Source organism: Balaenoptera musculus, chromosome 16 (assembly GCF_009873245.2).
Source record: "Balaenoptera musculus isolate JJ_BM4_2016_0621 chromosome 16, mBalMus1.pri.v3, whole genome shotgun sequence".
NCBI lineage: Eukaryota > Metazoa > Chordata > Mammalia > Artiodactyla > Balaenopteridae > Balaenoptera > Balaenoptera musculus.
Window position 1 is genome coordinate 55,780,449 of NC_045800.1, and position 26,912 is coordinate 55,807,360.

At 53.2% G+C, this 26,912-nt stretch overlaps 1 protein-coding gene across 2 annotated transcripts in view; it reads right to left on the reverse strand.

Annotated features, from left to right (window-relative positions):
• Positions 1-4,156: 4,156 nt before the first annotated feature.
• Positions 4,157-26,912, reverse strand: part of ANXA11 (annexin A11) — a 40,393-nt gene continuing 17,637 nt past the window's right edge. Inside the window, exons 2-16 of one of the 2 annotated variants that reach the window (XM_036828019.1) lie at positions 21,571-21,633; positions 20,320-20,498; positions 19,921-20,033; positions 18,510-18,896; positions 17,111-17,198; positions 16,769-16,863; positions 16,026-16,139; positions 13,920-14,010; positions 13,451-13,530; positions 13,262-13,318; positions 11,111-11,204; positions 7,954-8,049; positions 6,876-6,934; positions 6,541-6,663; positions 4,157-4,935 (exon numbers count right to left, since the gene is read on the reverse strand). In XM_036828019.1, coding sequence (XP_036683914.1) covers positions 4,876-4,935; positions 6,541-6,663; positions 6,876-6,934; positions 7,954-8,049; positions 11,111-11,204; positions 13,262-13,318; positions 13,451-13,530; positions 13,920-14,010; positions 16,026-16,139; positions 16,769-16,863; positions 17,111-17,198; positions 18,510-18,896; positions 19,921-20,033; positions 20,320-20,344 — 1,482 coding nt within the window. In that variant the 5' untranslated portion in view covers positions 20,345-20,498; positions 21,571-21,633 and the 3' untranslated portion in view covers positions 4,157-4,875. The remainder of the gene's footprint in view (positions 4,936-6,540; positions 6,664-6,875; positions 6,935-7,953; positions 8,050-11,110; positions 11,205-13,261; positions 13,319-13,450; positions 13,531-13,919; positions 14,011-16,025; positions 16,140-16,768; positions 16,864-17,110; positions 17,199-18,509; positions 18,897-19,920; positions 20,034-20,319; positions 20,499-21,570; positions 21,634-26,912) is intronic. The other variant, XM_036828018.1, reaches the window with a different exon arrangement.

The window sequence follows — 26,912 nt, forward strand, 5'->3', positions numbered from 1 at the left end:
GAACTAGTTTTTTAAAGTTTGTATTTGGTGTGGTCATTGAAGTCTCTGTTCAGTTAACTCAGTGGTCACTAGTGATTCAACACAACTCCTTAAACTCCTGGAACAACCACAAAACCCCAAATTTCCCAGTCTTTACAAATGTGTCTGTGTGTGTTGGGACAAATCTTTTGATACTCTGCCAAGCAGTCTATGACTCTGCCTGCTTCACTTCCTGAATGTGTACAGCCTGAAGGTCAGCCAGAGGTGAGAGCTTACGGTCCTCTCAAGTCTTTTTTTTTTTTTTTTAATAAATTTATTTATTTATTTATTTTTGGCTGCGTTGGGTCTTCGTTGCTGCGTGTGGGCTTTCTCTAGTTGCGTTGAGCGGGGGCTACTCTTTGTTGCAGTGCACGGGCTTCTCATTGCGGTGGTCTCTCTTGTTGCGGAACATGGGCTCTAGGCGCGCAGGCTTCAGTAGTTGTGGCTCGCGGGCTCTAGAGCGCAGGCTCAGTAGTTGTGGCGCATGGGCTTAGTTGCTCCACGGCATGTGGGATCTTCCCAGACCAGGGCTCGAACCCGTGTCTCCCGCATTGGCAGGCGGATTCTTAACCACTGCGCCACCAGGGAAGCCCTCTCAAGTCTTTTCTAAGCATGTGCCCAGCCCTGGGCATGTGCGTGGCCTTCTAGATTCCCAGGAATTAATGGGAGCACTCCAAAACCATTATTCCCCAAAGCATCACATCATCAGCCTTTGCTCCCCAAACTTTTCAATTTGTCTCCTGTTTGCCCCAACTGTTATCCCTCTCTCCAGGCATCAGTGCTAATGAATTTGCCTTCCATTGTCCCTGAGGGTTACCACCTCCTCCTTGGGAGAGTTCCAAATTAGGTAAAATAAGAGCAAGTCATTTGAGCCAGTCTTTCAGGGAGCAACAAGAAAGATCAAAACAACCAACCATAATTCTTGAGAACAAGGTCCATTCTGCTCCATTCATTGCTAAGAACCTATAACAGACTGTGGATATTGTTTTTGAGGCTGATGCCAAGCTGGGGTGAGGAGGATAAGGCTGGAGTTAAGTGAAAATGAAGCAAGATCCTCTTACCAAGACTCAGCTTTTTTTTTTTAAGCTTTTGTTTGGTTGCAAACTTTCATTTTCAGAGCTCTCATAAAGTTGATTCTGACAGTTTTTGCCATCTTATTTGTCGCTTTCACGGAGGAACAGGCTTTTGGAGTTCCCTACTCTACCATTTTTGCTGACTACAATGAAGTTTAAGAAGCTCTGATCTAGTCTTCCCCCTTCATTTTAGGCCCAAAGAGGGGAAGTGGCTTATCCAGGGTCACACAGCAAACCAGTAGCTGAGCTGAGACCAGAATAGGGATGCCTGACTCCTGGACCAGTGCTCTTTCTGCTTCAGGGCTCCTTCACCTCTTATTACTGGGAAGGAACCAGGTTCAGAGTGGACACCAGTATTAGGCCAAAGCAAGCTTTCCAAGGAGTGGGGGTTGAGGGTAAGAGCCCCTTATAGAGTTGAGGCCCTGACTGACCAAACCCTTTGCTGAGAGGGAACCCTGTATAGGGCCAGTTGGAGGACTGAGTAATGATGTCCCTGTCCTTACAGGAACACGAGCAGAGAAGCTTTCAGGTTTGATGGGGTAAAAAATTTAAGCTAGTCTAGTATCTGCCTGGGGAAATGATTAGCTTGATTTCTGTTTTCATGTCTGACTCCACTCCATATCAGCCAGGGTAGGAAGGAGCTGAGGGCAGAAATAAGGGGCCAAGTCCTAGGCTAGGACTATAACTCCCTGCCAAAGCACAAGGATGGACATGGCATGGCCATCCAGTTGTTGCTTTGACCATGGGCATCTGCAAAGACTCATCTTTCAGATCCCTCTTGCCAAAGCTAGGAGTGGACCAGTCCCACCTCCCACCACCTGACTGAAACACTCTGCCACCTGCTCACCTGCCCTCTGTGTGAACATTTCGAATTTCAGAAGTTCTCTGTCTCAGTGCAGGAGTATTTAGATCAGCATCAGAACATAAGGCAAGCAGGTTACAGATGCAGTTTCTTGGCCCCCATGGCTGCTCAGAATCTGTGAGGGTGGGGCCCAGGGACCTGCACCTTTAACAAGCTCCTCAGAAGATCCCAATGCACACTAGGGTTTGAGAACCACCACTTCAGGACCGTTTCCCCGTCTACAAAGTGAGCACTCCAAGGTTCCTTTCTTAAATTTTGCACCTGAGGCAAGTGACTCATTGCCTCACCCTAGTCCTGGCCCTGTCCCTAACACACAGTGTTCATTCCAATGTCCCCCCAGCTGTTGAAAACGGACTCAGGGCTGAATTCACCTGATGCCTCATCCTCTGGTTGCTATTCTGGAAGTGACGTTAGATGTGCGGCATGGACTGGCCTTGACTAACACCTCCAGGAAGCAGGAAAAGACCCAGTGTAGTTTCCTCCCAGAAAAATGACCTGTAAGGTCAATGTCTCCCTCATCTTTTTTTATCCTGAGCATCACTGTCAGTGTTAACAACCTTTTACTGATCTTAGAAGGCGGTAGGTGCCTTTCTTTGTCTCTGGAGAGATCTGTGAGGCATTCACATAGTCCTCCAGCCCATCCTTACTATGAGTTGGGTCCCATGGGCATGACCAAGAGGGAAGTCAGAGGGACAGAAAGGTAGAAAATAAGGACCAGGATGAACACAGGTGGCTCCCAAGTGTGTAGGCCAAGGGTCTCAAACTCAAAGACGTGTAGGGGCCCAACAGGTAACGTACACATGGTATAACAATAGGGAGTAGTGGGGCCTGTGGCAAAATGGAGAGTACATACCTAAACAGGGCACCTGCGAGTTGGCTCCAGCAGCAACTGGTGTGCAGGAATTCTGGGCAAGTGTTACTAGAATTTTTGGTTTTTCAAGAGAATCCATTATTCCAGATTTTTAAAAATATGAAATCGCTCAATGCTTAAATGTTGGCAACAAATTCAAATGTCTAAAAGGACTTTTTGGGGACCAAAGTGAATGCATGTACAGGTTAAATACTGCCTGCTGGGCACCAGGTTGGAACCTCCGGTGCAGACAATGGGACAAAGTAATGTCACAGAACATTTACAGTCACGTTATGGGAGGTTGAAGCTAGGCCCTGGCACAGTGCAGGAGGCCACCAAAGTCAGCCTGGACTCACGGCAAGTTGTGCAGTGCTACACAGTTCATGCCACCAGGCAGGTCCCACCTGGCACCCAAGGGCAAGGGGCCTGCCCTTGGGGAAGAGCAGCCAAGCATGCTGGGTCTTGGTCAAGAGGCTCCAGGCATGGAAACTGAAGCAGAGCTGACGTGACAAGCAGGGCCTGCCATCCATTCCAGGGCCCACATCAGCCCTTCTGGCTGGGCAAGGCAGGTCTAGGTAGACCAGGCTAGTGTCCAGCTCACAGCTGCTCCACGCCCCTTGGGCCATCCCCTCTTCTATGTCCACAAGGCAGGGAGGAGTCAGGGTGGTGTCCCCAAGCAGATGTCTACTCTGTGGACAAGCCACTCCCTGGGGCCCCTGCTAGGGCCCAGCAAGCTTGGGCTCCCACCATAATCTCTGATTCTCTCCTTTCTAAACTTTCAACATAAGAAACCAGAAAGGGAGTGAAGATCCCTGACCAGAAAACAAGCTTTGGGCTTCTAGCAGTGACGACGACTTCTAGAAACTCTGTCCCTTCTGGACTTGCCTTCTCCTAACACCACCAACCAAGGGGCAAAGGGCCTGCCAGGGACCACAGCCAGGAGCTCCCTTTCAGACTGAAGGGTCCCTGAGGGGAGGAGCTGGTCTCACGCCTCTCTGATCCTCCTCTGTAAGGCCTCCCCCAGGAGTCATGCACACCCCCTCCTTCCTGTGCCCCTCCTTCCGGACCTGGGGGGAAGGACCACGCTCCTCCTACTCGCCCTAGTGGACCTCACCGTGCCCGCATATGATGCCTTTTCAGCGTCTGGGCCCTGAGCACGAATTTCAGGAACTTCCATTTCTCATGTCCTTACAACCCAGTCCCTGCAAATTACTTATGCTCAGGGTTTCCTAAGCACAAGTTTCTATTTAAAGTCATAAAAATTTCCACCGGCTAGTAAGGCTGGATCCCTGAGCTACAGGGAAGAATCATGAAGCACAGGAAAACAAGCTGGCACCAGGTAAACACTTTCAGAACGTTCCAGAGCTGGCTGACTTTAATTTGGAAACAGCTTTTGGCCATCGACATTCAGGTTTAAGGCACATTCTCAATTACAAGTAACTCTGTCACTGGCAGGCAGCTGGCTTTGTTCTCGTGGTTTTGCGTGGAACAGATGACTTTCTGGCTTTTTTCTAAAAAGCAGTGAGTTTGGCAATAACAAAGCTCATGACACATTCTCACCAGATGCAAAGAGTACCCTTAAAGGTTTTCCCTTTTACTCCTCAGTGAGGACATGGCGCCCCCAGTCCCCACCTGTCTCACCCAAACTGTGTATGCAGCAAAGACGTGTGCGCATCTGTCTGCAACGACTATATATTAAAAAAAACACCTCCAAATAAACATACAACATTATATGACTAAAACGAAGCCAGGAGTTTCAGCCACAAGCAAAGGGGAATGACTGCATGAGTCAGGAAACAAAACGTCTACTTTAGCTGCAAGAGGCTGTGAGGAGTGGGGGTGGGGAGGAGGTATCCTGAGAGAGTTCACGACCAACCCAGGTCCCTCAGCATGAGCACAAGACACAGATCAGGAGGGCAGGCGGGGGACGGGGCCAAGGTTCTATGGATGGTCCACGCTGGGACACCAAGGGGTTTTTTGTGGATTTGTTAGAAACAGACAAACATTCTTTTGGCCTTTTCCTGGCATTGCTGTTGCCAGCAGGTGGACAGAAGTGACCCACCAGTCACCGCTCAGTCGTTGCCACCACAGATCTTCAGCAGAATCTTCCGGTAGTCCCCGGAAGTGTCTCCCTGGTCACAGAAACAAGTAAGACATCAGTTAAGTGAGGCTCGGCCAATTCTAGCTTCCTGGCTCCTGATTTTCTTCTGCCCCAGGTGCCCTTACAGAGAGGCAGCCCCATCCTAGGAAATTCCCCACCGTGCTGGTGCCAGAGCAGGTGAGAGGCTCACACGCTGGCCTTGAAGGTGGCACAGACCTTTGACAACGCAGTTCAGCCTCCTGAGCCCTTCCATTAAAAAACAGAAAGCTGTACTCACCCCAATGATCAAAGTCAGAATTTGAAAAACAAATACAAAAAAATTTTAAACAGCCAAAAACCCCCCTACCCAGGGCTAACTACTGGTGGCCTTGGCCCAGCGCATTTTTGTTGCACTAAGTTGGGATTATACCATAATGCACTATTGTGTCCCGTACAGGAAGTATAATCTACTATGATACAACCATCCAGTGAAGGGGACTATTATTATTTGGGCATCCCAGTTCACACTGATCTCTCCTCTATCTGAGTCCACTGCACTTACATTAGAAGTAAGGCCACACTTAGCTAATTTCTCATCATTTCCTGCCATCGTTTCCTTCCTTGAGGGCAAGGCCTGTGGCTTCTTTCAGATGCCCACAACCTATTGGCACACACAAGATACTTTGTGAATAATTACTAATTCTCTGCTATCAACAGCATTGCTTTTATATCTAAGAAAAGAGAGAGAAGCTTCTCTCAGTGACATGCCCAACATCAAACGTTAATGAGTCTGAAATCAGGACCTGGGCGTGGTGACTTCAATATCAAGGTTCATGTGAGTTCAGAAATTAAGTGTCAGACCCCCCCAACCCCTGCCACGACAGGAATCAATTTTGTCAGACTGGCTCTGGCACAGTGATAAAACAGGAGCCAGTGCCTATCAGACACGTACATGTGTCACACAACATGCTTCATGTGGACCACCTCCTTCAAGACACAACAGTCCTGGGCGGGGGGTACTATTATTATCCTCCTCTTAACGATGATGGAACTGGGGTTCAGGGAGGTTTAAGCAAGCTGCTCGAGATCACACAGTGAGCAAGTAGAAAAGCCAGAGCTGGACCCCAAGCAGTGTGACCCCCGAGCCCTCACTCTGAACTGCCTTCCTGTGCTGCCTCCACCACAGAGCTGAGGGAGGGGACTCATCAGGGAGCCAGAGCCGCCCACCCTCCAGGGGACTCGGGGCTTGATTTCTCACTGACGGATCACAGACCCACAGGGTGGCTGGACTCTGAAGGCCAGGCACCAGGTGGGGGAGGTCCTGTGTTCTCTGATGCCGATTTTGGACCCTCCCCCCCACAACCGTTTACTGAACAGCAGATGTGCTGGATGCTGGGACACAGAGAGGGGCAACAGCAGGGTCAAGAGCCACCCTGCCACCAGGAGCTGACAACCTGCTGTTGTACAACCAGATGAACAAGTGAAAACTGAAGAGGGCAAGTACGAGGACCACAGATAAGATGCCCATACTTGGCTGAAGCCGAGCCCGCGGGAGCTCTGAGGAGGGGGAGTAAAGGGGACGGTGGGAGTGGCCAGGGAGGTCCATGGGTGAGCAGGACGCCAAGAGGCAGCCCAGACAGCCCCCAGAGGCCCGTACCGTGATGTCGTGGTACAGGGACTTGCCATACAGCCGCTTATACTCTGCTCTGATGTCCAGGAGGTCGATCTCGCTGCGAGACACCATGATGCGGATCAGGGTCCGGTCCTTGGTTCCTGCTCCCTAAAGAGAGTTGGCCCAGGCGCATGAGCAACGGGCCTCCTCACCGTCCACTTCCCCACCTTCCCTGGGCCCTGGTCCCCTCCCCGCCCCTGGGCCCTCTGTCCTCTTGGCTGAAGGGTGGCCCTCCTCATGCCTCCTCCCCTGAGCGAGGTCCCAGTCACGAGTGTGCTGAGACACCCCCCACCCAGACCCTGCACCTGGGGGTTACCTACCCTCATGGCCTTGTTGAGCCTTTCAGCAAAGAAGGCTGGGGTATTCTTAAGACATTTCACTAGAAGAGAGAAACACGGCATAACTCGATCTGCAGAAAACTCAGTCCAGGGGGGCATGACGCACACAGCGCCCTCTTAGGAGGCCGGATGCCAATCAAACACACCACTGCACCCATCTTCCTCTCCCCTCATCTCCTCCAGGCTCAATTATCCCACAATCCTGGCTCCAGCCCTTTGGAACAGAAACATGCAGAGCCTGGACACCAACCCAACCCGTTTCCTGACAACCAATGTGATGCAGGAAGCTGTGTAGGGAAGGAGCGCGAATGGTGTGAGGAACCATGTTGCTGCTCAGGCAGGAGGGGACAGACTGGAGATGCCGTGACCCTCACGGAAAAGGACGGCCGAGCGGAACGGACGTCTAACTAGGGTTCTCAGGCCACGATGCCTACCATGGGGTACACAGGGAAATCTGTTCCATCCAGAAAGCTCCAAGAAAAGCAAAACAGAAGATGGGCAAACCATGACGTTCCCAAGTGGGTATAAAGAGGGGCCAACCCCTCAGGGTTGGGGGAAGGGGGGAGGATGGACCTGGAGCCCATCAGGCCCTGCTCTGGAGGACATGACACAGGCACTGCAGGAGTGCACCAGTGTCCTGGGAGCTACGCCAGCTTTCCTTGGCCAGGGCCTGTTTTGCTGCTGCAAGTAAAAAAATCTTTCCACGTGTTTCCATCACAAACATCTGACAACTGCCTGCAGGGATGTATTTTTAGAGGAAACTTGGCAGGATATGCGTCATCTTCCTCCGGGAGAACAGTTGGTCACGCTCCCACTAGCGCCCGCACTGCAGCTCCCTCCCCCAGGGCTGGGCTTGAAATATAAACAAGACACCTCCAGGACTGCTGGGGGTACAACTATGCAGCGATCCTGGAAGCAGCCTGATTTCCCACCACGTAGGCAACTGGATTTAGCAATCTTGGACCTTTTCACTATGATCTTCCTCAACTGGAGGGTGGGTGAGCACCCTGAAAACTCACAACACACGCCAGCCCCCCAGCGGGCAGGCCAAGATACCTACCCACGGCCAGCATGCCCTGCTCCAGGTCCCCAGACATCTCCCGGCAGATGCTCTTCTCAATGTCACGGCCTGTCATTCGCTGATACTCGTTGAAAACTAGTGGCAAGACAGAGGGACATGTTATGGACTGAATTCTGTGCCCCCCCCAAATTCCTTTGTTGAAGTCCTAGCTCCTAGGACTTCAGAATTTAACTGTACTTGGAGATAGTCTTTAAAGAGGTAGTTAAGTTAAAATGAGGCCCTTAGCGTGGGTCCAAATCCAATCTGATTGGTATCTTTATAAGAAAAGGAGATTTAGACACACAAGGAAACACCAGGGCTGCAAACACAGAGGAAAGATCACACGCGGACACAGCAAGGAGGGGGTCATCTGCAAGCCAAGAGGAGCGGCCTCAGGAGAAACCATCACTGCCAGCACCTTCATCTTGGACTTCCAGCCTCCAGAACTATGAGAAAATAGATTTCTGTTGTTTAAGCCGCCCAGTCTGTGGTATTTTATTACGGCAGCCCGACCTGACTTGTCCAGGACACGTGGTGAGGAGGCCTCTCTGCCCATTCCCAGAGCCCACCTCTCCCACTCTGCTCCCGGCGCCCTGGACGGCCCCAGTGACCACACCTGCCCAGCTCTCAAGTGGGCCAGTTCTTTGCCCCAGGGAGAGTGCACTCCCCCCGCCCCCCAGGCCTGCTCACACCGTCCCCTTACCAGCACTGCGCTCGCCACTGCTCACCCATCACACCTCGATCCCCGGTCCAGGAGCCCTGACACCGATACTCTCGTCCCAGATCCCGCACCTCCAGTCCCAGCCCTCCTCCGTCATTCTATGTGCCAACCTTTCCCAGTCTGACTGTGAGCAAACGCCCATCCAGCGCCCCAGCTTACCCTGTGATGGGCCGAGCACCCACAGGAAGTGCGCTGTGGGTTCCAAGAGAGGCAGGTGGTGCCATGGAGACCTGGGTCCTAACTTGAGCTCTGCCCCAGGATATAACCCTCCTCTTCCCCAGCCAGGGTCTCAGTTTCTATCTGTGTTCTCCAAACTGCTGTCATTTGCATATCAGTATCATGATTTCCGCTACATCTGTATCCAACTTCATTACTTACTATTTTCTTCCCATCAGCTCCTCTTTTCCCCTGACTAATAACATCTGTGGAATCGGGGGTTTGATGTGCTACAGATATATTCCATACTCATTAAAATAAGCAACGATTAAGATGAGCATATGCTCGCTCATGCTCCAGTACAGAATAGGGCAGAGGTTAAAAAGTATGCTCTGCAACTACTGAGCCTGCGCGTCTGGAGCCTGTGCCCCGCAACGGGAGGGGCCGCGATAGTGAAAGGCCTGCGCACTGCGATGAAGAGCGGCCCCCACTTGCCGCAACTAGAGAAAGCCCTCGCACGAACCGAAGACCCAGCACAGCCAAAAATAAATAAATAAATAAAAATAAAAGTAGCTATAAAAAAAATTAAAAAAAAAAAAAAAAAAGTGTGCTCTGGAGGCAGGCGGCCTGAGTCCAAACCCCAGCTCTGCCATGTTACCACCTGGGTAGCTGACTTCCCCAACTGCCCTTTGCCAGCGTCCTTATCTGTAGAACAGGAGAATGGCCCCTATTTGCGTGTATTAAAGACTCAGTGCATGCACCGAGTGGGTGCTGGTGATTTCACCCACCCACGTTGCTAAGTGTGGTCATCGTTCTCTGTCCTCACCTGCCCTCTCATATTCGCCGCTGACACTGCTGGTCTCCAGGATGCCCCTTTCTTTGGGTGCCCCTTCTAAGTCTCCTGCAACGGCCAGGGCCCTGTCCTCAGACTGCTGGTCTCCCTCCCGTCTCCCTCGGAAGGGACCTCTTGCAGTCCCAGAGCCTCAAACTCCTTCGACCCACTCATAGTTCCCAAACTGCCATCTCTAGCCCAGGCCTCTCCTGACCTCTGGCCTCGCAAACCCACTGCCTACATGGTATATCTGCGGCTCAAGGCTCCTGACTTCCTTCCCTCCTAAAGCCCACTCCATGCACAGCTTCCCAGTCTCGGTCGAGGGCCCCTCCCCTCTTCCACTGACTCAGCGGGAACAAACCCTGTGTCATCCCTGACTCCTTTCTCTCTCTCACACTCCACGTCCAGTTCATTGGCAAACAGGGCCAGAATCTGAGCGCTTCTCGCCACCTGCCCCTGCCAGCTGGTCCCGGCCACCGTCACTTCTCCCCTGGATTTACCGCGGCAGCCTCCTAACTGGTTTCCTGCTCTGCCATTGATCCCTTCTCTCTTCTCAACACAACAGCCAGGACACTCACAGAACCTAAGTCAAATCACGTCTCTCCTTCACTCAGAGCCCTCCAATGGCCCCCTGTTTTATTCAGGGTAAACACCTAAGTCCATGCAGTTGTCATCAGGGCTTCCTACTGTCTCTGACCTCACCTCCTCCTATGCTCACTCACTCCACCTGCTCCACCTCACCAGCCCCCTTCACTGTTTCTCGGTTGCGCTGGGAACCCCATGCTCAGGGCCTTTGCACCTGCAACTCCTTCATGTTTTTAACTCAAATGTCATTACCTCAGTGAGGAACGCCCCCAGCACCCTCCGACACCTTTATCACTTCCTATCCCAGTTTCCAACTTTATAATTCTTCTCTAAAGATTTACCAACTGGTACAGATTGTATTTGATTTTTGTTTACTGCCGGGCTCCCCAAACAAGGTGAACCCCCTGAGAACAGAGATTCTGCAGTGCCGTTCCCTACACCTACTCCATGACCTGGCACGTGGCAGGAGCTCAGTTTATATTTGTTGAAGGAATGAGTAAATAAGTGTTACTTAGTATTATTAATTGTGATGTTTATTTTTTTATGCCACACTTTGGAAACCACTGGGTCAGGTGCTCTTGAAGGCTCTCTCAACTCTAATATTCCACATTCTAGCAGGTAAAGATACCAGCCAACAGGAGGCTCCCATTTCTCTAACCTCCTCCCTTGCTTTCCTCCAGAACCAGATGCTTGCAGACTCAGGAAACCCGCTGATACTATCTTTTAAATCTCCACCAGGGGGCTCTTTCAAGGAAGTGAAAGGCCCATGCAGAGCGGAACTGCTAAGTGTTCCTGCAAGCTGTTTCCTGCCATACCTCATCTGACCTCATTACCTGGCTGCAGGGAAGCCGGGACTGCCTTACCTGCCACCAGGTGGGCCCGGCTCCGGGAGCACAGAACTGCATTGAACTTGGACTCATCTGTTCCGAGGCGGTTCTCTCCAGCTGCATAGAGCTCCTGGACAGAAGAGGGACAGATAGACACGCAACGCAGACCTCACCCCAGACTCCAGGCCCAGGTCACCGAGGAGAGCTGGGTAGAGTCTCTGGGCCCTACAAGCCCAGAGGGGAGGGAAAGGGGGGCAGGGCCCCAGCTGAGCTCCATTCATTGTGCTGAAGTGGACACCATCCACACATCCTCTCACTAAGCCAGGAGAGCCCAGGCCGCTGGGGCCCAGGAGGGGCAAGGAACAGCTTTAACCCAACCAAGGAAGCAGCAGCACAGAGGAAAACATGGGCTTGAGTCCTAGCTCTGCTACCCACTTGCCACGGGACTCCAGGCAGGCCACTGGCCCTCTCTGAACTTCAGTTTCCTCATCTCTAAAACGCCAAGTTTGGATTAGATTCGGGTTCACAAACCTGAAAGCCCAAAGGGGCCAGCTGGGTAACTTAAATGCAGGAATCAGGCCAGCTGTAAGGCCAGAGAGTGGTGGGGACCACGGGGACCACGCAGAGAGGCAGTTACTTCTCAGCCGAGTACGTGACAGAGGAACAAGGCTCACAGCTGCCTGATCCATTTTTCATGAGGAACCAGAAACCCAGATATCTACGTGAAATTTCTCAATCTTTAAAAGCAGTTTCCCTATCTATAAGCGGGAACACATGAGACAATAATTATTAGCAACAATTGATAGATCGCAGTTATGGATGTGGGATTTTATGTGATAGGTGCTTGCCTGCCGTTTCATTGCATACACTGTTATGTTTGCAGATGGGGAGAATGTGCACTTTCCTGTTAAGTTTTTGAAGGTTTGAGCCCAATCTATTTGCCAATTTGCAACCCTTGTACCAGATGGCTCAAAAGTGCCTTCCAGGCCTCAGATAGCAGCTCTTGGACCTAAAAGCACTGATACTTGAGGGCAGAAGGTGGCCATCAGGGGCTCAGAGACCCCACAGGTCGAGGTGAAGCCGAGCAGGTCCAGAACTAGGAAGGCAGAGCAGTAGCCACGAGACCCTGCAACCAAGGCAACTTCTGCCTCAGCTGGGAAAAGGCCTGGACAGGAAAGAGAAACAGGAAAATCCCCACTGGGGCAAGAGCTGGGGTCCAGGGCTTTGCGGATACCCAGCCCTGAGTCCAGTTATAGGAATGGGTGTCCCAGGCCAGGGAGACGTTAAGTGAGCGGTCTGGGACCAGGGCAGAGGCAGGCACCGTCTGGGCACAGAGAGTGAGCCAGGAGTCTGGGCTCTTGCCCAGACTCTGCCTCCAGGTTTCTCTGGACACAATGCTCAACCTCTCTGAGCCTCAATGTCCTTACCTAGAAAGCAAATGGGCCAGACCAGAAGAGTGGTTCTCTTCGAGCCCTTACAAGAGGGCATTACAGAAGTCCTCTGACATATGACAGAGACAAGGAGCCTACTGGCAGCTCCTGGTGAATGCAGTGCCCTGGGGGGCAGGAGCAGTGAGGTGGGGAGAGGCACGGCCAGCTCCAGCCCACCAGGAAGCCGGGGCTCTCTCCAGCCAGAACTGCTATGGTCTGAATTCATTAGTGGGAAACCCAAACTCCTCTGGAGAGGCACTCGGACTCCTGAACCAAGAGAGGAAACAGCCAGAGACTGTTCCCCCTTTTGTCTGCAATTCATATCAGGCTGGGGACAAGGGCAGCATTCTAAGGCTGCACAACTAATGTGACAGCTGGTTTCTAGGCTCAAATTTTCCAAAACGTAATAGGCAAGTGTGAATTCTGCTCCATTCGCAAACATAATGGTCTATGCAACCAGACACAGGACAAGTACCAAGTCACATGAAATCCCACATCCATAACTGATCTACCAACTGTTGTAATATTTATTATCCCACATGTTCCCTCCTACAGGTGGGGAAACTGAAGCCTAGGGAGGTGGGGTGACCTGCTCAAGGTCACACAGTCGATAAGCAGCAGAGCCCTGCGAAACTCACAGCATCTGGAATCCACTCCTATCTGTTGCTCTTTCAATCCCAGAACTCTCCCTTGTGACACAAGAAAGTGGAAGACACCCCCCTGCGCAGGAAGCCAGGTGAGCGGCCATCACACTCACCTGCACGTCTCTCTGGACGAGCGTCATGTCCACGTTTGTGCTTTCATCCCGGTTTCCCTGAAAGGAAGCAGGCTGTGAGGTCAAGGTCACTCCTTGGAGCCGCACCCCTCCCTCCCTGTTCCTCCTCCCCATGGCCCAGAGATCCACCTCTCCCTGCTGTGGGCCCGATCTCTGCCCTGGGAAAGGTACCTGAGAGAGAGAGATGAGGAGCCGCTGGAAGTGCCCTGACGTGTCGTTCCGAATGGCCTCCTCCAGGGTCTTTTTGAATTCTAAAAGGGAGACACAGGAAAGGGCCACCCTGTAGCCCAGTGGACCAAGCTGCGCACTGCACACAGTTAACAGTGGGCGCTGGCATGAGGAGACAGGTGGCCCACATGGCCCCCAGGAACAAACAACTGGAGATCAGGAGGGGCTGTGACTTCCCGGTTGACCTGGCCCCAACCACGCCCAGGAGGTTTTCCCCAGCCCTCCCTTACCTCAGTCACCTGCTCCTGTGTAAACAGCAGGCAGGGCTGGGTCTGGGAGGGAATCCCAGTGTGTCGGGGGTGGCGGGAGATAAGGAGGCCAGGAAGGAAGAGAGGCCCTGGGAGAGGGTGTGGCCAAGGCCCTAAAAGCACAGGGATCTGCAAGGGGCAGAGGGCCCCGGGGCCAGCCTAACCTGTCTTGTAGACTCTGTTCAATTCCCGGATGTGCTCATTGCTGCGGGAGGCGAGGATCTCGATCAGGCAGGCTTCATCAGTGCCTGCCCCCTGGGAGGCAGAGAGCACAACAAAGCACAGGCTGGTTACAGCCTCTTCCCTGGCACTCAGGATCCCCCAGGGCACGAACCCCAGAGACAGAGGCCACAGACACAGACCCGCCCATCGTGCTGCTGCTGCTGCCCGGGCCTGAAGCAGCCAGCCTCCCCTCTGCAGCCCCAGGAAAGTACCAGTAATAACAGCAACTCGGTGGTAAGTAGAGATCACGGGAAGGATCATCCCCATTCCACCTGCCAGGACACTGAGAATCAGAGAAGTGTAGAAACCTGTCCAAGGCCACACAGTAAATGGTGGGGTTGAGAGGTGGACCTGGATCTGTTTTATTCCAAGTTCAGCCCATGAATGAGATGAGAAGCAACTGAGAAAATGGGTTTAAAGCGAGAGCATGACATGTGGGAAAACGTGAGTCCTAGAGTGGACCGTGGAGCATCTGGAGACACCTAGGAGAAGGCAACAACATCGAGGATGGAAGAGATGACCGAGTCAGGGACAGTGAGGAGGCAGAGGACAGGGTCAGTAGCCTGGTTTCTATGTCAGGTTGAATCTTGGTTCTGCTGGTCACTAGCTGTGTGACCTTGGGCATGTCACTTCACCTCTCTGTGCCTCAGGTTCCTTGACCATAAAATGGAAGTGATACTGCCGGCAGACAGAGTAGGGTGTCCCCGGAGCAAGAGAACCAGGAATGGCTTTCTTGACATAAGAGAAACCATTTTTAGCCTGAGCTATCTTGTGATCTAAGCCTGGCCACAGTACTCACCCTTAAAGGAACAAAAGAACAACAGAAAAGACAACAAATCAGATGTAAAGACTCCCAGCTCTGTTTCAATGGTAAAGACTAGCCTGAAGCACTTTCTTGAGCTGTTGGCAGAATTTAAACCCCCTTGGGCACTCAACCACCAAATCAACTGGAACCTAAGGGATGATGATGTTGACCTTTTCAAGTTTGGACTCTGTGGACCACCCAAGCCCCTTCATGAATATGCATGTGCCTTTAGTTTAAAACTTCCCCAATTTTGCAGTTCCGGGAGATCCGGCTTTGGGAAAGATCCCCATTGTTCTTACTTGCTGCAAGTTAATAAATCCTTCCTTGTCTTGCTCTTTGGCTTGGCTGGGTCTCTTGACACCCACGAAAAGGCGAACCCAGTTTCAGGTAACATCTTCGTGGGGGCAAGAAAAGTCACTGTGCCTATCAGGCCCCTGAGGAATGTTAGATTCCTTCTGCGGCACCTGCTCTGTTCACAAGGACTCCCCTGTCTGTGGGTGCGGCCCCTCCCCATCCACAGGACACCTGCTGGGGGTCTTGGGAGCCACAGGACTGTACAAAACGTGCAGGACCCTCCGCTTGGTCATAACTGATTGAACTAGGGGGATACTAGACCCAAACGAAGCCCATCAGAACCTGCCCCCATTTGGAATTTGAACCAAGGGACAGCTGGCCTCTTCTGTAGCTGGATCTCTGACAGGTACATGGAGAAGGGTCGACAGGGATGCTGTGCCAAGGAAGGAGAGGCACAGAAGCAGATGGAAGAATGAAGCAGACACTCAAGAAGCAGCAGAGACGAGAGAGAAAGTCTGCCCGGCCCCGTCCCTCTCCAAGCCAGGCTGCTGTTCAGCTTAAGCTCCTCAAGTGTGTTTCTGTTATCTGCTAACAACAGAGTCCTAATGAATGAGGATACCATCCACACCTCCCACTCTTATCACTGCATCACTAGCTCCCTCTGCAACCCCAGCTCCCACCCTGTTTTTAAGGTGGAGAGACTTAGATGCTCCCTGATGACGAATGACGCCTCATTTGCCTCTTGGGGGAGCCACCAGAAGTTCCCCTTTCTACAGCATTTGGACTCCAACCGGGAGGGTCCAGGAGCCGCGCTGACAACAGTAGCTAATAAGCGAGCGAAGACACACCACATGGTCCAGGCCTTTCCCGGGGCTGTATGTCCACACAGGTACACACACATGCACACACGCACACACACACACACACACACACACGCCCACGTACACACCTTGATGGCTTCCTTTATCTCATAAGCATCAAAGAGGACCGGTGTCTTCATCAGGGCCAAGATTGTCTTCTCAAAGTTTCCTGACAGTTCAGATTTCAGATCTTTGATCAAATCCTGATTGGACATTCAGACAAACAAACAAAACCTATTTTGAGAATCCACAGGAGGTGACCAATAGGGACAATATCCCAGATCCAGGGACCAGCAGCATCTGCAGAAGAGCCAAACCTCAGGCCCCAGCCAGACCTGCAGAATCAGAGCTTGCATTCAAACCAGATTCCCAGAGGACTCATGGCCATTAAAGTAGGAGAGGCACCGGGCCAGAACACTAGCCTATATGTACCCAGTGGTTACCTTTCTAAAGATCCGAAAGCCCCCAAAATCAAAATACGGCCCCCTTGCATTTGTTCAGTACTTAAAGCCTCTTCCTTCAGAGGGAAATAACTTGCCCATGGTCTTGGTGAGTCGTGGCACAGCCACAATCTGGAACCCAGATTCCTGGGCGCCTCTCATCAAACCTCCGTACCCTGTGGACTCTGGGATTTCTCCTTCAGAGCATCCTTTGCTTCTAGAAGATGCCATCAGCTGAGAGCCAGCAGGAAATGCCCTAATGTGCCTTATGGTTTGTCCAGGAGATCTAGGCCCACTAGGCCCCAAGGAAAAGCAGGAGTAGGGCTGTGCTAGAGGATATGCCTTAATTCAGGAGGGACAACCACCCCCACCCCCATCTCGCCAACACTCACCTTCCCATAAGCTGTCTTGAAGGACAGGAGGATCTGCTGCCGCTGCTTGTTGGAGCGACTCCCCAGGCAGTCAGTGATGGCCTGCTCATCAGTCCCTGGAGGAAGGAGAGGCGGGAGTGGGCAGGGCTGGGGGTCGTGGGGATGCTCTGCGGCTACAGACTTTCCTGGCCTGGGTCTTCCAATTCTCCTGGGCATCCCAACTGCACCCCCGTATCCACCTTCTCTCCCTCCACCACTGGGGCCAGGCTGCCTCCACCCAGCGACCCCAGCCCACAGAGCCACTGTGTAACTGCCTAGGGAGTCGGGGGGTGATTAGGACTTGCGCCACCTGGGGTCTCTCACCGAAGCCCTTCATGGCCTTCCGCAGGACCTCGGCGTCTCGCAGGGGGTCAAACCCAGGAGCATCTGTGATGGTGCCTCGGTTTCCAAACTGCTCAGACAGACAGACAGACAGTAAGAATGCTATATCGCCCAGATGTGAGGCTGCCTGCCCCAGACTCTGGAAATAACCTTTCCTGTACAACTGGGGTACCTGAAGGAGCCTGCAATCAACAGCACAGGGGACTCGACATCGAGTTAGCCTAACGTGACCATTACCTGTCCTGGCACTGAAACGTCTGCCTGGCCCCCGTGGCTAGGAGCCCACCTAGAGCTGAGTCCTGATGCTGAAAATCTACCCTATGCCTGGGTCCTCCAGGCCTGGGCCCGGGCTCCTGATGAAGGGGAGGCCTCGGGAACAGGGGTGCGGCCTCTCCTCAAGGCCTCAGCACCACAGCACACATCAGGGCTTCCCTAACGGGCCTGCTTAGTCCACCTTTGTGCACACCAGAAACAGGTGTTCCCCTGGGATGCAGGTGTCCAGCCTTCACGATGGTACATGCAGCCCAGCTACCTCTCGGACTAGCTCTTGTTTCCCGGCACTGTTTTCTGGACTCTACGACCCGCTTGCCTGCTGGACTCCTTCCTGACATGACAGCTACACTCCAAACAAACTTGATTTTTCCTGCCGAAACTCTCCCTTGGTGGATTATCTAGTACAAACTGGTTTTAACAGAGTTAAGGAGGTAAGCTGAGAGACAAGATAAGGGGGAAGGCAGAGAGGGAGGGTGCAGAGCGGGGCAGGGGTAGGGGGATGTGTGGGTGTGAGGGAGGGAGAGGAATGGACCCTCTGACTAAAAATAGTAGTCAACCACATACCACTAGCCCTGTGCTGGGCTGGTTTGGCTATGTAACCATGACAATGAATTCTAGGCTCTGCAAACATGAACTGCTCTCCAAAATGAGCCAAGAGCAGCCCTGAAAGAACTGCCAACAATCTTCCCTACCCAAAGGAGCTGGTTTTAAGAATCCTCTGAAGCTAGTCTGGGAGGGCACATCCGGGGGACTGAAAACTAAGAGCCATTGGGCAAAGGCCTTGAGACCAGTTCTTACAAAACCCAGGCAGTAAATAACACCAGAGGAATGAAGAGTGCCCGGAGGCATTCAGACCCAACTCCCACAGGGACCATCTAACAAGCTGCGACAAAGAGGGTGGCTCCCTAGGTCCTCAGGCATACAAACAGGGGATGGGGAGTCTGTGAGAAAGTGACACTGAGAACTACAAGTTAGAGCTGGAGGACCTAGTCCCCCCCACCCCATCCCCTGCACGGTCCCCAGCCCTGCTGGCAGAGGACACTGGGCCACATGTCTCAGGCCCTTGGAGCCAGGACTGGACAGAGAGTAGCACAAAGTTGGCACTCACCTGGGCTGGGGGCACAGCAGGGGTGACGGTCCCGGACCCAGAGTACCCTGGGTAGCTTGGCACTGGCTGCTGTCCCGGAGGTGGCATTGGCGACTGCCCAGGGTAGGTCATGGGCGGCTGTCCAGGGTAGGACCCCGGGGGCTGCTGCCCAGGGGGCGGCATGGGCTGGCCTGACACAGGGGCCCCTGGGTATGGTGGATACGAGGGCATCCCAGAGGGTGGGTTTCCTCCAGGGGGCGGGTACATTCCATATGGAGGAACAGGCTGCTGGGCGGAAGGGGAATGCCCGAAACCCCCCGGGGGGACGGGAGGGTAACCGCCCCCAGGGGCCCCGGGGTACAGGTTTGGCACGTTGGCTCCTCCGAATGTCCCGGACATGTTGGCAGCCTGAAAGTCCACGAAGCAAGAGCCTTAGACTAACAGCCCCTGAGGGGTACAGCCATACTCCGTCCATCTGCCCTTCCCCGCCCTGAGCCCTGCAGCGGGCACCCAGGAGCCACACTCAGCTCAAGCCAAGTCCGAGCACCACCGGCTTCTCAGCACGGCCCACCTTGCCCACCCACCTTGTCCCACACACCCTCTACCTGCACTGCTGACCCCCTTTACCTGCCCTGTGCCCAAAGAACCCACACTTGCTCTAATACCACACCGTTTCCTTATGCTACTGTCTGTCTCTTCCCAGTGGATGGTAAGTACTCTCAGGCTGGGATTTTTCTATCTCCAGTGCCTAGAATGGGCCTGGCACAAATTTAGACTGTGGAGTGGTTACACCGTTTACGTTGAGCATACATTTGTTTTTAGATGATAGAATATGCTATTTTACAAGCAAATCAACAAAAGTAGCATGTGTGCCCGTGCTCCCGGGCACCTGCTGCCAGGCCCAACCAGGAGAGTCATCCACGTGCACCAACAGCCCCCGCACGCGTGTGGCCACCTGCATATGGCACACGCATGCACACATAGGTGCACACCTCCACCCCTCCATCCCTACACTGAGCTCATACAGAAGGTGCTCGATGCATACTCCACGAAGGCCCCACCCCTACCCAATCCCCCAGAGCTGAAAGGGACCTGGAAGACCATGTGGCCCAATGCATTCCCCCACCGCTCATTTTACAGACGGGAAAATCAAGATGCAGAGAGGGACAGTGAGCCGGTGAGAGCCCTGATGGAAACCATCACGTACACCACACACACACACACACACACACACACACACACACACACACACACACACACACACACACACACACACACACACACACACACACACACACACACACACACACACACACACACACACACACACACACACACACACACACCTGACGCCACGGAAGCCAGCAGCCTTTCTCCCTCTGGCCACGCCGGTGTGGCCCCCGGGGCAGCCCAGCAGGAGGGCTGGACTCACCATTCCCGAGAGGTAGTCCTGGTTGAACTGCCCTGCGTAGCTGGCCACATTATCCAGCCCGATGGGGGGCATGTTGGGTGGTGGGTAGCCAGCACCTCCCCAGGCACCGCCACCTGAAAGCAACACCAAGCTTGTCGGCGCCCCCGCGGTTCCCCAGCAGGACAAGGCAGAGACATCAAGCTCCCAGGTGGTCGGGGGGGGGGGGGAAGCCAAGCAGAGCCGCGGACAGTCCTATATAGACCACACGGAAAACACCTGGGCAACAAAGTCTAGCCAGATCCCGCTGCCAGAGGAAGGGAGGAGGGAACCTTCAATTCGGTGTTCAGCAAACACTCCCAAGACCCTCTGTGGGGTATTAAGGTAGGAGGGCCAAGGGCAGACCTGCCCTCCTGGGCTCACCCCCATGGAGTGGGAGTACAGACATCAAGACAGGTCACTCGGGGACACTGTGCCAAGCCCAGGGCAGCGGCAAGCTCAGGGATCCCTGAGAGTCCACAGTGATGGAGAACCACGGCAGGTGGGGGTGGGCGTCGGGGTGGGGTGTCCTGCCAATCTGGCTGTGTGCTGTCATCACAAGTCTGTAAGGGGCAGGGAGAGGCAGGGTGACAGGACGGAGGGAGACAGGGCTCGGTTATGGAATACAGACACCTGTCCTTGTCAGGAGGACAACAGGGGAACAGCAGTAAAGACCCCCAGCTCTGAAACCATCGGGACCGGGGTATGTGCCCCGGGGCAAGGCACTCAACCACCCTGGCTCAGTTTCCTCAGGTGAAGTGGGGATAATTAGTGTTTGCCTCAAACTGCTGTGAGGAGGATTAAGAGAGTTAATGCCAGGCAGGGCTTAGCTGGGAGCCCGGTGAGCATTCATGTGTTACAGCTGTCACCGTGACAGGCAGCTAGCATCATCCTGCGGGCTGCTGGCCTGTGAGATGCAGCCCTGTCCACGACAGCGAAAAGGCCCTGAGGGCCTCGTGTTTGGCTTTCCAGCCCCGGGGCTCCGGGATACTCAGGACGGTCCCGGAATCGCCCGCCTGCTCCCTCTCTTGCTGCTCAGGTGATGGCAGAGGTGGCAGTGGTAGGACACGGGTGCCTGACCAGCTGGCGCAGCCTCCCTGCTATCGGGCCACAGGAGCAGCTGCAGCAGTAACGTCTGACCCTTAGCAACTGCCTCCACTTCCTCCCTCTGCAGGGGCCCTGCTGCTGGGAAACCACACACCTTGAGCACAGGGCAAGAGAAGTGACAAGGGGCAATCGTCACCTAGCAGTGCTCCAGAGGACACTGTGCCAGAGGCTCCACCTGGCTATCGTGTTCCTGTCTGGGCCAGCCCAGTGATGGAGATGCTTGAAGCCATTTGCAAAGGAGAAAATTGAGTCTCAGAGAACGGTACACATTTGTCTGCTGCTATTAGCTAATAAGGCAAGAGATCGGGGCCTGGCCTGGTCCTGGCTTTCCAGAAGTGGCTTCAAACCCTGACCTCGCCTGGCCCCAAGGTCCAAGCTCTTCTCCAGCCCCTCCCCCGCCTGGCTGCACTGTGGGGGTCCGAAGGGAGCAAGGAAATAACTGGAGAGCACCATCACTCCTCCCCTCTCCACTCCTGGGCCCTGAGCAGAGAGGGCGTTCCCTCCCCCGCCTGCCCCAGACCCTCTTACCTGGTGCAGCTGGCGGGTAGCCGCCTGCGGGCGGTGGGTAGCCTGGGTAGCTCATGGTTAGATCTGAAAGGAAAAAGGAAAGTGTGTTCAGGCTCTGCCGGGGGCTCTCACCAGTCTCACCGGAGAACAGTGTCAGCCGCAAGCCGGCCCTTGCAGGAGGAGCTGCATCAGGCTTGACCCGTGGCGGGCAGCCCAGCTCACCCTGTACCTGCTGGGCCCCCGCCAGAAACAGCAACCGGGGGCATTATGGGATTCACCACCCATGAACCAGTGAGTTTCCCTGAAAACCCCTGTCACCCAAGCTCCATTCCCACTTCTGCTGACAAGGGATGCTGCACGTGTGAAGCTCTTCTCCCACCTCATTCTCAGGGGGGTCCAGGTCTATTTGCCTGTATCTTCTTTCTCACCATCCATCCAGCAACAGGGAAAGCCAGAGCCCCTACCTCCCTGTGCCCAACCTACAGACCCCAAGCTATACACAGCGGCCTCCAAATTGGCTCTGCCCCAAACGACACTTTTTGTTCTCCAACCTCTGGTTCACCAGGCAAGGGAACCGGGTATGGTATCATCATTCCTAGAAACAAGGAGAGACCTCAGGAAGGCTCATCTGATCCAGGATCCGGAATCAGGGCAAGTGAGGAGTACAATCCTGTCCCTACAGATGGGGCAGATGGAGCTCAGAAAGGGTAAGTGACTTGCAGATCAGTAGTAAGGGAAGGAGAAAGGCCAGGACCTAGAGCTCTTACCTCTTGGTGATGGTGGGATATCTGTTCTCACAAAGCCCCTCCCTGTACACATCCCTCTGCCGTGTCTCACGTTAGCTGAACTGCCCAGGAGGGACACCGATCTGCCGTAACACCACACCCTGTCAGGCAACCTGCCCACTCTTGCTTATCAGTGGCTGCTGCCGTTTGAGAGGCACCCAACAACCAGTGAGAGTGAGGAAACCTGTGGGCCCCCTTAACAATCACACCTGCTGACCCTAGGTTAGCTGCTCCTCCTCCCACGCTGGGTCCCAAGCTAGTTCTCAAACTGCAGTGTGCATCGGAACCACCTGGAGGGCTTGTTAATAAACACATTGCTGGGCTCCACCCACAGGGTTTGAGTCAGTAGAACCAGAATTTGCATTTCTAATTAGTTCCCAGGTGATGCTAATGGTCCAAGGACCACCCCCCCCCACCCCCAACTTTGAGAAACACTGCTCTAGAGCTGTTATCCACCTACAAGATTCTGGTTGCCTTTCACAGCTACACTGGCGAACTAGGCATGCTGCTTTCAAGGAAGCTGAAGGGCTTCCTTAAGGTGCCACTGGTCCCCATGGGGTGGGTCTGGGTTCTCAGCTCTGTGGGCATGGTAATTTGTTTGGGTCAGTGGGTCCACAGGTGACTGCAATGGGAGGCCAGATGATGGCCTAGTGACCTTGGAGAGAGCTAGAATTGGCGACCTGTGGTGTGGGCCAAAGGCCCTTTCCCAAGCATGCTGTCATGTGCTGACTGAGGTCCCTAGTGGTGCTGCTTTCAGTCTGACCCATCTACCAGAACCCTCAGACGTCATTGGTGAGGAGATACCCTGGGGAGGCGAATGATGGATGGGCCAGGAACTTTGTGATGGAAGAAAGAGAAACCAGCCCTCAGAAAAGCAGGGGGAGCTGCAGTTGTGTTCCTGACACCTTTGTCTCTGGAGATCACCTCCCTGGAGAATGAGTCCAAAGGCCCATCCACAGTCGGATGGAAAAACAAAACAAAAAAGCTGGATACTACCCTGTTCCATATGCCAAAATAAAACTTCAGCCAGACCAAAGTTTAAGCATAAGAAGTAGCCCTTATCCCCAAAGATAAAATTAAATTTCTGCATAAGAAACAAGTAACGAAAACAACATAAAGACAAGAGAAGTGACAAATTTAGGAAAAATGTTTTATGATAAGAAAAAGACCAATAACCTTTATAGAAACTCAAATGATGCAAACAATTACAGAAAAGGAACTACAGATATTCACCCTCACTAATATGCTGACTTGCCAGTTAAAAATACAGAGATGTAGAAATTAAACATGACACACGCTTTGACTCAGAAGCTCTACTTCTGGAAGTCTGTTTCCCAGACACACTAAACGGCGGCATCTGCCACAACAGCAAGAAGGAACCCCCAACTATGCACCTGCAAGAGGCTGGTTAAGTAAATCAAACAGATCCACACAAGGGATACTCTGTAGCTTTTTTAGAAATAGCCAGCTCTGTAAGTGGGGATTTGAAATGATCACCATTATTAATCAAGGTGTAGTGCTGTGTGTATGCTAAGCTAACTTCGTTTTAAAAAAAGAAAATGTACAAATTTAGCACTGTACACACACACACACACACACACACACCCACACACACACCCATCCCTGGAATGTTAAACAAGAATGTTAAACAAGAAACTGGGTAACGCTGGTTGCCTCTGGAGGGGAAAATTGGAATAGAAATGAAGCTCACTGTTTATATTTGCATTTCTCGCCACATGCATGTATGCCGATTAAAAAAAACAACTTTAAAAAAGGCCCAATTCAGGTGGGGATTTCTGAGCTCACTTGAGGCCGTGCTGTTCTTCCAAGATTTGAATAACTCACACAGGGTCCATTCAGTGCAAGGCGGCCCGGCTCTGAGCCTGGGGTTGGCATTATTATATAAATATACCATGGGACTCGGACCTGAAGGGACTGCTAAGGTTTCCGGCCTGGGGCAGGACTGCAGGCCAGCCTCAGCCCGCTCACAGGGTGATGGTGCTCATTCCCAGAGTTCCCTGACGATGCCCCCGGGCCCCCCATCTTCGCCTCTCCCCAAGAGGCCACCTCCAGTCTTCCCCTCTTCTGAAAGAACAGTCTCATTTTTCTCCCACTGTTTCCTGCCTGAAATGGTTTCGCGTCTGCGACCCACTCCGTTCTCCTTCTGCGCTCTCTTGGGAACCAAAGGCCCCCGGGGTGGTTGGAGAGCACAGGGCAGTAGCTCCGCCCCCCCCCCCCCGGATGGGTAACACTTGGGTGTTCTGGACAATGGAGACGGGATGCTGATTCCTGTTAAATTTCTCTCTTCCATTCTGCCCATCGTCTCTCTAGTCTACTGAGATCTCCTGCCATCCTGACCAACATCAAGCATCTTAGCACTCTCTCTCAGCTTTCTTTTATATCCACCGATTGGGAAAGCATGGCATTTGCGTTCTTCCAGGCGAGTGATACAGAAAGAGCACTCCTGAACTGTCGCTGCCGACCACTTCCCAGCCCGACGTCAGCCCACCCAGGACCACACGGGTACAGGCGTTCAACCAGCTACCAGACCACCTAACTCTACCATAGCCCGACACCTGTTTCCTCGTCTTGTTCACAATGGTACAAAGAAGGCCTCCATCAAACGAGAATGCTAACACGTCCCCCGCGTGCCTAGAGCCCTCCAGCTTAATCGTCTAATAATCCCCAGGAGAAAAGCAAAGGCAGCGGGAGAGCCTGGTTCGACCTTCGGATGCCCTAGTGCCCAGCTCGCCCCTTCCCAGCGACCACATGTCCTAGATCAGCACGCAACTCTGACTCCCAACATCTACAGTCTTCCCCACTTTTTTGAAAATTAAGAAATCTGCTCATGGCCCAGTCTTTGGGTAACTGCAGCCTCCACTGTTTCTCAAAAGAGGCCACCAGCAGGGTCCGCTGTCCTTGGCGAAGTCGGCCTGGCACGCTGGGGTGCCATATCCTGATTCAAAGGGGAGCTTGGGCAGGGCTTGGGGGGGGACCTCATTTTCCTCTCCCAACTCTGTCCAATCCTCACTCTTCACGACAGAAGGGAACCCCCTGGGTTATAATCCTGCAGATCTGCTTTCTCTGTGGCATCTACGAATATCACACCTTCTGTGCTGACCAATGCCTTCCTTCTACTTCTGCCCTTTAAGAAAGAAAAAAGGTGCCTGGGTGGGATGCTTCACACAGTGGACAGGCCGGGATTCTGACAGGCTGGGCACATCCCCGTTCCATGTTGGCTCTGGTTAGAGCACTCTGTCTCAGGACTCACTGGAGAGGGCCTCCAAGTGCCGCAGGCAGCTGGCCTCTTCGGGGACTGCTCCAGTTCCTAGAAACCAGCCTGCAGGGAACTTCCGGCCTCTGGTCCTGCTTCTCTTGGGGCACGATGCAGCACAAATACCACCCTTCCTTCCTCACTGGGACCATCTACCTGCACCTATACGCCTGATTTCATCCAGCTGTGGCCCTCTCTGGCTAAACTGGTGCTTCTCAAACTTCAGTCTGCAAAACAATCACCTGTTGGACTTGTTTTAACCCAGATTGTTGGGTCCTGCCCCCATAGTCTCTACAAGGGTAGGTTTGAGACTGGCCCAAACATGCTGATGGCTCCTTGACTCTGGACCACGCTTTCTGTAGCACTGCTTCATCACGCGTGAGAATCACCTGGACAGCTTGCTAAAAATGCCGAGGCTTTGGCCCCAGTCATCCTGGGCCCTTCAATCTGGAAAGGGTCCAGGAATCTGAAATATAAACAAGCATCCTGTTCCCATCTCCAGGGATTCTTTTTTTTTTTTTTTTTGGCTCTGTTGGGTCTTCATTGCTGCGCGCGGGCTTTCTCTAGTTGCGGCGAGCGGGGGCTACTCTTTGTTGAAGTGCGTGGGCTTCTCATTGTGGTGGCTTCTCTAGTTGTGGAGCACAGGCTCTAGGCAGGCGGGCTTCAGTAGTTGTGGCACGTGGGCTCAGTAGTTGTGGCTCGCCGGCTCTGGAGCACAGGCTCAGTAGTTGTGGCACACAGGCTTGGCTGCTCCGCAGCATGAGGGATCTTCCTGGACCAGGGCTCAAACCCGTGTCCCCTGCATTGACAGGCGGATTCTTAACCACTGCACCACCAGGGAAGTCCTGCAGAAGTTCTGATGTAACTGGTTCTGTGCTCCACACTCTAGGAAACACACTTTCCTTTAAGGTACTTTGACACTTTCTAGTTTATTCTATCTAGACTTTATTCCCAGCAGTAAGCTCTGAGGATAAACACCAAACCTGGGCATCCCAGGATTCCATGAGACCAAGCCTCAGTTTACTAGGTGAATGTTGAAAGCATACAGCAGGTACATAGGGGGCTTCTCAGGGACTGTAAAATGCCCTGTTCCCTAAAACTGTGTACACAAGAATACCATTCAATTTCAAGGGCTCCGCAAAGGCTCTAGCCAGAGTCCCAAACACAGGAATCTAGAAATTGTTGTGTTGGGAGAAGAGGCAAAATCACCCAGAACAAGAGGCACCTCACTACCCTGACCTAGCCACACCCCCCATAATGGGGAGTCTTCTTGTTCCCCCACCCCAACAGTGGGGGAGATGGCA